The 12,097-nt window shown below is 38.3% G+C and overlaps 1 protein-coding gene across 1 annotated transcript; it reads left to right on the forward strand.

The window, feature by feature from the left end:
- The first annotated feature begins 5,262 nt into the window (after positions 1-5,262).
- Positions 5,263-11,246, forward strand: LOC121393150 (protein spinster homolog 1-like). The gene is made up of 10 exons (XM_041560779.1): positions 5,263-5,596; positions 5,825-6,241; positions 6,411-6,562; positions 6,728-6,797; positions 7,901-8,046; positions 8,464-8,607; positions 9,011-9,200; positions 9,856-9,921; positions 10,578-10,673; positions 10,766-11,246. The coding sequence occupies exons 3-10, from the start codon at positions 6,468-6,470 to the stop codon at positions 10,970-10,972; spliced, it is 1,014 nt and encodes a 337-aa protein (XP_041416713.1). The 5' UTR covers positions 5,263-5,596; positions 5,825-6,241; positions 6,411-6,467; the 3' UTR covers positions 10,973-11,246.
- Positions 11,247-12,097: the final 851 nt, after the last annotated feature.

Genomic DNA, 12,097 nt, shown 5'->3' on the forward strand with positions numbered 1-12,097 from the left:
TTTACAACATAAAGTACATGTTATGGTATAATGAAGAAAACTGGAGAGCCTTCCAGTGTGAATAAATGTAGTATTTATTGACGCACTACATGTTTCGGGCCTCAAGGGTCCTTCCTCTGGTGCAAGTAACAAACATAGTGAACACCGTGACCTTTAAAACAGTTCATTACCCATAAGTCCCAGGTGCATCCTCAGCTCCATCTTGTGGCCAGAGGACAAAGGTGCTGATATCAGCACAATAATTAACATCTGGATACTATGCTGCCATCTATCCAAAATACACACCAAAAGCAGTTTTCTTAGTAGTGTGACAAATTAGTAATACAAGTCATCAAATATGTTTTCTCATCGATTCTGCACAAATCCTGCATGTAGAGAGACATGATGTCTGGTGAGTTTAATAGAGTGACCTCTAATACATCTTCTAGGCAAAAGGAGCTCCCCTATAAGATATATTGGATGTAACTGTCAGTGAATATCTGACACCCAACTGCTGCATGAAGACAGAATGAAGAGAAACAGATGCTGAGAGAGTAATAGTGAACATAAACTTGATTATTTTAGAAACAATGCAGAATTTTTTCATTGATTATATTTAGAAAGTTTCTTATTTCAGTATGCTGAAACTTATTTTAAATTTTCATTTTGCAATAGTTCCCCCTTGTAATAGGTAGGGGGAGAAATAAGGTGACCATACACAGTCCAAGACAGACAGACAAAGTCAGAAACTTCTTGGCCAGTGTATTGGGGCCCTCCATCAGGCTTTGACAATTGTTATCTGTCTGAAAGTCATCGAGGTGTAGATTGGGCAGGATTAAAATTCCCATTAGATCGAGGACCACATTGGTTCGTTAAAATTGTCCTTGATCCCACATCCTGCATTCCTGGACTTGTGACCCGATTGTTGGGCCCTGGGGCCCAAGATCAGATCAGCCAGATGAAACCTGTTCAGGGTGGGCATATTGGCAACCTGTACAAACAAGTGGATCTGCCCATATATGGCCACCTTTAAGGTGATGTGGACTATGACTGATAAAGAATTCGTCTTTGTCTGTAACCTGTTTATAAGGCAGTCCCTGACAAAATGTTGGACCTCAAAGGGAAGCTTAAAGGAAATTTAAACCTTTAAATTGCTCAGTTCTATTCAAACCAGTCTAAATTACTTCTTTTTTTGTACATCCCAAGATAATAATAAAACATTAATAAAATGTACACCTCTGTTATAATGAATGTTGTACCAACCAAGCACCGTGTTGGGCATGCTGTTTAGCAAAGACATGAGAAACCTCAGATAAATGTATTTTTAAGAACAATTATCTTCCTTTATTCTAAATAGTTCTGCTGCCTGGATCACAGTTGAAAAACTGACAGCAGATGACTCTGTACAAAAACCATTTTATTAGCAGAATACATACATTATCTTGGTAAAATGAAGGTGAATGGGGCCACGTACCAAATACAGGGCAACACATTTCAAAAGCACTAAACTGCCACCATATGCAAATCCTTGTGTGTTGTGTTTTTATTCATTTAATATTTGTTTATGCCAGTAGGTCCCATATACAGAAGTAATTGCTAGATAAGAGGTGCCCCAGAAGAGATGCCAGAGTTTGCAGGAGCCAGCCTTCTGATGTCTGCACATTTAGTTGAGTATCAGTTGAGAATCAGTTGGCCAATGGTTGTTCCAAATTCTAGTGGATGAGTTTGCAACATAAAAGAAAGAGGCAGCGGCACAAACCATTTAAAAACGGTGACAAACATAGGCCATTGTGTTATACGTAAAGTGAACTTGATCAGTAAGAAAAGGTTTAATCACTGGATAGGAGCAATTTGTTAGGTACCACCCCCTAGTCATTATAATCAATAAACTAAAGATCCTTATAATATTATTTTTATTATATTCGACCATCTTGCCTAAGAATCCCTTGTTTCAGTGATTTGTATACATTTACCCTGAGTAAACAGAGTATGGTGTTTCTATGGCAACCACTGGGAGGGCATTATGATGTCATAATGAAGCCAAGGTCAAGTATTGCTTCATAGTTAACAGCTGTGGAGTTTCTATGGAAACCATTATGAGAGCATCATGATGTCATAATACAGTTAAGGCTTTACTTGTAGCCAGTGAAACAAATCATTTTGCATTCTACACTCGACGAGAACAGAGTGCAAAATGACCTTTTGGTAAGTGAGCGCCTTTCTTGTCATGCCAGTTAATCGCATGGCCTTGAATCATATATATTTATACCTAGTAATTATATATAGATATATTCATCTAGACTTGTAAAGCTTTTGACTTTATTTAATGAAATCCTTTCTTTGTTCTGTAGTGTCAGGGTAGGGAGTGTTGTAAATTGCATTTTGACTCCAAATTATGGATTCTTCGTGTATTTAAGGCCAAAACTGTTATTTTGGAGATTTTGGGTCATTCTGTTGGTGTGTACTAAATAGATTTAAGCAAAGCATCCCCTTAACTGAATATCTTTCGGTCCAACTGCTGTAATTGTCTGTTGCAAACCGTAATCACTACACAACATTTGTGGCCGAATTCAAAAAAATTGGAGCAATGGTTTTTGTTTGTCAGCAAACATTGCATTTTATATTACAATGGAAATTTTAAATTACAAGATGGAAAGAGGCAGCGGCACAAACAATTTAAAAACGGTGACAAACATAGGCCATTGTGTAATACGTAAAACGAACTTGATCAGTAAGAAAAGGTTTAATCACTGGATAGGAGCAATTTGTTAGGTACCACCCCCTAGTCATTATAATCAATAAACTAAAGATCCCTATTATATTATTATTATTATATTCGACCATCTTGCCTAGGAATCCCTTGTTTCAGTGATTTGTATACATTTATCCTGGGTAAACAGAGTATGGTGTTTCTATGGCAACCACTGGGAGAGTATTATGATGTCATAATGAAGTCAAGGTCAAGTATTGTTTCATTGTTAACAGCTGTGGAGTTTCTATGGAAACCATTATGAGAGCATCATGATGTCATAATACAGTTAAGGGCATTACTTGTAGCCAGTGAAACACAAATCATTTTGCATTCTACACTCGACGAGAACAGAGTGCAAAATGACCTTTTGGTAAGTGAGCGCCTTTCTTGTCATCCCAGTTAATCGCATGGCCTTGAATCATATATATTTATACCTAGTAATTATATAGTGAATAAAGTACCCCCTCTTGTAAAATATAGGGATATTATAAGTTACCGAGGAGTTTCATGACCATATAAAAACACGAGGCCGAGGTAACTTCTAATATCCTCATATTTTGCAACTGGGGGTACTTTATTTATTATAATACACAAATTTCAATGAACCATGTGACAGAAATGACATCAGAACTCACCGTTTATAACTGATGACATCAGAACTCACCGTTTATAAGGATATAATTTACAGGATATTCATGGCTTTTGTGTATTATATATAGATATATTCATCTAGACTTGTAAAGCTTTTGACTTCATTTAATGAAACCCATTATTTGTTCGGTAGTGTCAGGGTAGGGAGTGTTGTAAATTGCAGTTTGACTCCAAATTATGGATTCTTCGTGTATTTAAGGCCAAAACTGTTATTTTGGAGATTTTGGGTCATTCTGTTGGTGTGTACTAAATAGATTTAAGCAAAGCATCCCCTTAACTGAATATCTTTCGGTCCAACTGCTGTAATTGTCTGTTGCAAACCGTAATCACTACACAACATTTGTGGCTGTTTCTTTATATTAGTAGCTCTGTTGTGATTAAGCAACACTAAGGGTTATTTATCAAAGTCTGAATTTATCTCAATATTTTCTGCTATAAACTCTGATCAAATCCGCAAGTGTTGTTTACGCCTATTTATTATTACATTTTCCTGTAAATCTGTTTTGCGGGGAAAATAAATCAGATTTTCAAAATTTTTCAGATTTTTTCCATCCGATTTTCACTATTTTTTTGGAATTTTCACCCGAAAACTTTGGGGTATTGCACAAAACCCAGCATGCTTCAAAAAATCATTGGGACTTATATTGACTTATATGCAACCTCGACAGGTCTGAAATGCCGGATTTTCAGGATTCTGACTTTTCCGTCCTTGGGGTTTAATAAATTCTGAAAAATGTGTGATTTTTTTAAAAGTCCGATTTAATTTAAAAAAAAAAAAAAATCTGAATTTTTACATTCGGAGTTTAGTAAATAACCCCCTAACATTCTGTCAATATATGTTCAGTCATTCATAGTATTTATTAATAAAAAATGGGCTCCACTACAATATCATATCTTGGGAACACATTGAAATATACGGTGTTAATGTGAAACATGTTTCCCACAAATGATCAACTTTGAAGTATTTTATTATAACAAGCTGATACTCTCAGTAGTCACTGTGTGTCCTATATGTCAAAAGCATATTTGTTACTGCGGCTGGGGCATAACACATCTAATAGAAGCACACATTTCATACTGTGGGTATTGGGGTAATATATCAATGGGGGGGTTTCTTTGAAAATGATCAATTTACATTTTACATAGTTAAATTGGGTTGAAAAAAGACAAAGTCCATCAAGTCCAACCCCTCCAAATGAAAACCCAGCCCCATACACACCCCACTCCCTACTGTCACATAAATGATATATACCCATATCTATACTAACTATAGAGTTTAGTATCACAATAGCCTTTGTATTATGTCTGTCCAAGAAATCATCCAAGTCCCTCTTATAGTCATTAACTGAATCATCACCCGGCAGTGCATTCCCCAACCTCACTGTCCTCACTGTGATGCACTTAGTCTCTGCACTCTCTCCAGCTCATTTATATCCCTCTTAAGGACTGGAGTCCAAAACTGCCCCCATACTCTAGATGAGGCCTCACCAGGGACCTATAAAGAGACACAATTATGTTTCATCCCTTGAGTTAATGCCCTTTTTTATACAAGAACTTTATTTGCTTTAGTAGCCACAGAATGACACTGCCCAGAATTAGACAACTTGTTATCTACAAAGACCCCAAGATCCTTCTCATTTAAGGAAACTCCCAACACACTGCCATTTAGTGTATAAATTGCATTTATATTATTTCTGCCAACATTTATCAACATTGAACCTCATTTTCCAGTTTGCTGCCCAGTTTCCCAACTTAGACAAATCACTGTGCAAAGAAACCTATAGTTCTGCAGAATTTAGTATCATCTGCAAAAATAGAAACAGTACTTTCAACGGCCACCTCCAGGTCATTAATAAACAAGTTGAAAAGCAAGGGACCTAGTACAGAGCCCTGCGGGACTCCACTAACAACACTGGTCCAATTAGAAAATGTTCCAATTATTTCCATAATATCTAAATTCGTTCTCTTATGATTTCAGCTTCAAACAATCTCTACAAAACATAAAACAAAAAACAATGAATTATTTCAAGAAACAACAGATTGATGATATAGATATTGAGAAAAACAAGACTGATCAAGAAGAACAAGAAGAACAAGAAGAAAAGATGGAAGAACAAGATTCCAATAGATCCGTCTTTCGCCGTTCCGTGTCAATCATCGTAATTCTCGGTTTGCTTGTGGTGGTTAATACCTTCACCGATGTGGTTTTTGAGGGTAAGGTAGAACTTATTTCAAACTACTTTTGAATCTAAGACTCTTTTACAGCTGAATTGTGAATATTTATTTCTTTCAACTGTTAGAAATGTCAGTGTATTTTATAACTTTTAAAATGCCTTACTAATGAGATATAGACAAAATAAATCACAGAGTTAATTCTAGAAGGTAATAGAGTATCTTCACTAACTTCCTTTCATTGACGTATTGGTGATTTTTTTTCCATAGGTTCGTTAAACGGGATGAAAGAAGAACATGAACACTTTGAAGAGCAGCCTTGGATTATAAGGAAAAGTAATGAATCTTATTTGCACTGTTTGTATTCTTTGTATATCATCTATAAAGCTGTCATCTCTCATTACCTACCATAATATGTCCCTTTATTTTGTGGGTTGCCCACTGTTGAGTAAATCAGTACTGGATTACAAACTGCTCTCTTATAATATACCTTCTATTGTTGAATGTTTCTAACACTTTGCCTCACAATCGAATCTTTTTATCTTAACAGTATGTCCCGTCGCTGGAATAGTAATTGCGTCGTTGTTCGGCTTGTTATGGGGCAAATACAGTAGTTCACAAATACTTGTTGGAGCTGTTGCGACACGGATAATATTCTCCATTGCCAGTTTATTCATTCCAAATAAGGTAAATCTTTTATTTCCTTTCTGCTCTTTGAGCAAACTGAATACAATAATAAACCATGTTACATACAGTTATAACCATATATATATATATGCCACTTCACCCGACAATTACTATTGTTCATTGTTTCCTATTGATGCATTAAATATGTGGTATTTCTTGGACCCTTTAGGGATTTTGGATCTTAGTCATCTTTAAAAGTGTAACGAGCTCAATAAGAGGCGGCTATATGACGAATGCACCCCTGATCACCGCTGACCTTTTCTACAGAGAAACTCGAATGAAACTACAGTGCATCATTTGTATTCTTTATTCTATGGGATGGTAAGTTCCTAATATTCTAGTGTTTTATGCTTTATTCTGTGTGTGTGTGTGTCTGCATTCCAGCATGGTAACTTTGAATTCCCAAAATCTAATATTCATTTATTTGAAACACCTTGTATCACACCCATGCGTCTAGACTTCTAACTCTGTCTTATTCCTTTGTAGTGTCCTGGGGAGCATTTATGGACAAAATATGATCACATTTTTGAATCCCAATTGGCGCCACATACTGCTGGTAAGAGAAATGTTTATGGATGTAACAAATGTGAGTGGGAAAGCATTTGCGTTCTTTCCTGTTACAAAATAATGTGAAGTTCAGATTGCTTTGCACTGTATACTGACAATACACACTACTGCCAGTAGGAAGGAAACTAGTGTTGCTTTGTTGTGGTAGTTGAGATTTATTATGGGTGACAAAATGTCCTGTGTGCCCTTAGCCTAATAGGTTAAAAGTGTAGAGCATGAGAGCTTGTCCATGTTAATTGTGGTAGGACAGCGGCCCCCAAACCTCTTTTGGCCTAGGGACCAGCGTAAAGGCAACATTTTTTGCAAGGACCAAGGGGGGGTGTCACGAGGGGGTTGGGGGGGCAGCGGCAACTGTGCGTCCAATTTGGTGCGCCACATTAATTGCTGGCTAGGCTCGGTGGCCCAATTCAGGACTGTCCGAGGCCCGGTTCTGGTTGGGGACTCCTGGTGGTCAGTGCAGGGATATGACATCACTCCTATAGGAAAAAAGTTGTCATATTACGACATAACCTTAAAACCATGTGCCTTCTCCCCCCTGTGGATAACACAGCACCCCCACAAGTGTGAGCAATGCAAGAGTTTATAAATCTGAGGTGTTTATAAATCTGAGATGATTCTCTGTAGTGATACCTTTTAAATCTTAAGGTGGCCATAGATGTAGAGATCCGCTCGTTTGCCGATGTTGTCAAACGAGCCCAGATTTACCCACATTGAGATGGGCGATATTGGGCTGATCCACAATCGGATCATTATGCATCCAATACGGCGGTCGGATAGCGGGACCACATAAACGCACAGATGCAACCATGATCCGTTGGGATTTTTTAACCTGCCCAATCAAGATCTGACCGACTTTTGGCCATATATAGATCGGGGAAGCCTGTTGCAAGGCCCCACACACAGGTTAATAAGCTGCCGACTCGGTCTGCCTGCAGATTTTATCGGCCTGTGTATGGGGGTCTTTACACATGGTAAGCAGACACAGCAGTTAGACTTTCATGTGGGGGGGCACACAAGGGGGGGCAGCCAGTTGGACAGCACTGGTGTAGATCAATGGGCGCTTAACTGACAGCTATCTTTTTTTGAAAACAGCTGGATGCCGGAATTTCCATCGTTGCTCTGCTACTAATATTGTGTATACGGTCCAGGAGTCCAAAAATATGCGGCTTGGTGATCAATCCTAAAAAATACCCGAAGAAAAGAAGCATCATGTCAAATATATTGGCTTTGATTGTAAAGTGAGTATCTTTTATAGTAGACGAAAAGGGGCAAGTAACACACCCAAGATGGTAAGAATAGAGAGATCCTGTTATTACATCGATCTGATTTTATCTTACTTTTTAATCACACCTTGCCCTGATCATTGACGTGAACTGAATACACTAATACATTCAAATAATAACATTCATTTAAAATATTAAAGGTAATAAAGATATTAAAGGTGTCTCATATTAGCAAACCGATTTAATACAATTCAGATTTTCCACTTCAGAAAAAGAATGATTATACTTTCTAGAGTGACATAACTTGTGTCACCTCAAAAGAGACATTTTTGTTAATTTGGTGATATAAATGGTCTTCTATTGAGGAATGAGGGGCAAGAGAGAGAGAAATGTGCTGTTTTGTGACTCATTTGATGCTCTATCGTATTTCAGCCGCAGCTTGATTTGCTCCGTCACCGGTTATGCAGCTGCTTCTTGTGTTAGCACAGGCATATTTATGTGGGCCTTCTCCATAATGAAGAGAGTACACAATGTGAACAAGCCGTGTAACTCATTTATCTGCACTTTGGATTACAAGTAGGTCCTTAATTTCCTAATTCTTACTGGTTAATTTGTTACTCTTTTCCAGTGTCGGACTGGGACACCAGGGGCCACCAAAAAACTTTAGACCAGGGGCCACTCTCACTACTATTAGTTTTCCTCTCCTCACTCAACCTCTATTCTCCTAATCTCTTTTCTTTACAGACTATAATCTATTATTCCATCTATTTAGCCTCTTTGTTCTCATAGAAATAGGGAATGGCCATGAAATAGGCCAAATGTTTAGCAGCATGAGGGGCCACTGACACCGGGGCCCATCAGGACTTTTCCTGGTATCCCTGTGGGCCAGTCCGACACTGCTCTTTTCTAATTCAGACTGATTCTAAAGTTGTGAATATTTCCTAATATGTGTCCATTTAATCTCTATTATTTTTCTCAGCGTGCAATATGAATTGCTCAACTGTGTGTCCACCATCGTGGGAACTACATTGGGCACAGTGATCAGCCACTTTTTCAAAAAGACGAATCTAAAAGCACATCCGAACCTGTGCCTCATAGGACTTTTCCTCGCTGCTCCCCTTCTCTGCGGGGGTATTATTTCCATCAAGAGAGATCTCTTCACAGCCCAAGTTAGTATAATCCTAGGAAATTTTAGTACAGTAGAACCCCCATTTTACATTTATCAGGGGACCAGAGATAAATAAGTAAAATCCAGGAAAATGTAAAATCAGGGAAATGTATTATGCATAATATATAGGTGGTAGTGATGTGCGAGCCGGGCCGACCCAAGCTGTCCCGCTGATGATGTCACAAAAGGGGCGGGGCGAACTGGTGCAGCGTCTATAAAAGATGAACCTGGAAACTGGCATTTCATGGTGGTGGGCAGGGAGAGCAGGAGAAGAGCTCAACCACCACCCGTGAAGAACAGTGCGAGGTCAGCCCAAACCCGCGGGTCCTGTGGTTATCGGGCCGGCCCTGATATCAGTAATAGCCACGCGCCTGCTCGCCGCCCCTTTTGTGATGTCATTGGCAGGGTGGGTCGGCACGGTCTATAAAAGGAACCTGGAAGTCGGGTGCAGGTGGGCGTGGGTGGAGGGAGGTCGGATTCAGGTCAGGTGCAGGTCAGGTTTTACCCAACCCCCACATATAAAACAACAGTGTAAAATGAGGGAAAACTTAAAATCAGGGGATGTAAAATGAAGGTTCTACTGTATGTAATAGTACACCGTTATAAACATAAACATCATCTAACCAACCGTTCTCCCATCTTCTTTATCTTTCCAGATTCTCTTCCTTTTAAGTGGGATTTTCTTGTCTCTGAACGAGATCTCGACAAATGAAATTATTATGGTAACGTATCCAGTTTTCTTTCTTGCCCCTGTAATGTCTCACACAAATAAAGTACCAGTGCTATTGTTAGGGATGTTATACTGCTTCTGTCTCGCAATCAGGCGCTGATCCAAGAGAGGAAACTGGTAGTAATATCAAAAGCGCTTTATTATAAGCACACAAGTACAGTTACAGCAGTGGGGTGCAAACTAACGCGTTTCGTGCCCTTGTCTCGCCACTTCTTCAGAGCACCATGAATCTCCACGCGTGTCTCTGCGCTTAAGCTACACAGAATAAATACCAAAATAGGAACTATTCTATATCTGGGTGGATAATTAGACACTGATAAACTAAATGATGTGTTATTGAAGCTGTATACACAAGCAGTATGTTTAGTACAGGCCCTGTTCATTGAACAAGCTAAAACAATGACGCAACATATACTCGGTAAATAAATGATTTTGCCCAATATATATATATATATATATATATACACACACACACACTCAAACTGCGGGGTCTGCAGTGCTATATAACTAATATATCTAACAGAAAAGCCCTAAGAAGAGAGCACAAAGCAAACATTTTATTTAGGTAGAATCCCTAATTGTAATTGTATAGTTTAACTATAGTTGCCAAAAAAGCTTACATTCCACAATGTTTTTCTCTTTCTCCAGACAACAGTGATTCCAACCAGCTACAGTTGGGCATATTCCGTAAAGTCAGTTGGAAAATCAGCTGCAAATAATGGGGTTCCAGTAATTTTCAATAAGGTAAGTAGCGTCTTTTTAACTTTAGAAATTGTGTGAGCTCTAATAAACACGAAGAATAACCTTGATAATACTGTTTTATCTCCCTCCAACAGATCTTTGTAAAAGTGATAAAAGTCAACCAACATTCTGAACTGTTCCAGAATAGTATGGAGTATGTGATCTTGATTTGCCCATTCATGGCTTTGATCGGCGCTGGCCTGTTTACAATGACAACTAAATATATTGAGGATGATGAGAAGGCAGTTCAGCAATATTTAAACCCACCAGACCTGGCGGAAGTTCTTGAATCTTCAGACTGAATGGCATATTACTTCCATAGCCCAGGGGAATGCTCTACTGTTTTAAAACAAAGACTCACAAGAAAATGCCTTTTTTACAAATCTTTATTTTGTATATATTTTTGTTATATATTTGTTATAGAATATACTGTATATTGTATATATCTTTGTATATAAATGTTTGTCATGTATATTTTTATAATAAAAATGAATTTAACATAAATATATTGTCCCATGTATTATTATTGCATTATATAACCTTCGATGTAAATGACATTGGTTCATTTTAGACAAGTGTTCCATATGCTCATAACGTTACACAAAATTTAAATATACTTAAAATACACCCCTTTTCATATGGAAAGCACCGCTGAGACACATGCATTCACTTAATGGTTGAGTGTCCTAATTCGCTCATTATGCCCATGTGTGTGATGTAGGATCAGGGGGTGCATGGACCCACCTGATAACTTTCAGGTTCAGATATTACCATTTCAGTCCATGGAGGGACAATTCAAACACCAAACATTATATTGTATAAGAGGTAAAGCCCTGTGAATTTTCCTATGAATGTTAAAAAGCTTGGTATAAATAGTCAAACCTTGTTTTACATTGTTCAGGGGGCCATGAAAAATAAAGTCCATGAAAAAGTAATTTTCAGAAAAATCAAGACTTAGGGGCAAATCTACTAAGCGCCGAAGCGCCTAACGCTAGCGTCAATTCGTTAGCGTTGGCCATTTTCGTTACTTCCCAAATTCACTAACGGATGCTGGCGTAACTTCCCTAGCATAACTTCGCACCCTTACGCCTAGCGAATTTGCGCAACGGACGTAACTACGCAAAGTCACTAACGCGCACAACGTTCTGAACGCTACCTTTTACGCCAGACTTCCTTCGCCACCTCAGACCAGGCGAAGCGCAATAGAGTAGATAGGGATTTCTTCAAAAAAAGTTAACATTTTTTCTAAGTCCCAAAAAACGCTGGCGTGTTTTCTATATTATGGGTGATAGGCTGAAAGAGATCTAAAAAATTTTTGGGGCTCCCCTCCTTCCCCCCTACATTTCCTAACTCATGGCAACTTAACTATACAGTGGGCACATGTGTAGGGCAAAATAAACATTTTATTTGATGTTTTGAAGGTTTCC

This window comes from Xenopus laevis, chromosome 4S (genome assembly GCF_017654675.1).
Source record: "Xenopus laevis strain J_2021 chromosome 4S, Xenopus_laevis_v10.1, whole genome shotgun sequence".
NCBI classification, from domain to species: Eukaryota; Metazoa; Chordata; class Amphibia; order Anura; family Pipidae; genus Xenopus; species Xenopus laevis.

What these genes read in the sequence shown, in the direction of transcription:
- LOC121393150 (XM_041560779.1), top strand. Translation starts at nt 6,468, where the DNA reads ATGACGAATGCACCCCTGATCACCGCTGACCTTTTCTACAGAGAAACT. An exon ending in ATATTGGCTTTGATTGTAAA is followed by an intron (nt 8,047 to 8,463) that starts GTGAGTATCTTT and finishes ATCGTATTTCAG; the next exon opens with CCGCAGCTTGATTTGCTCCG. An exon ending in ATCTGCACTTTGGATTACAA is followed by an intron (nt 8,608 to 9,010) that starts GTAGGTCCTTAA and finishes TATTTTTCTCAG; the next exon opens with CGTGCAATATGAATTGCTCA.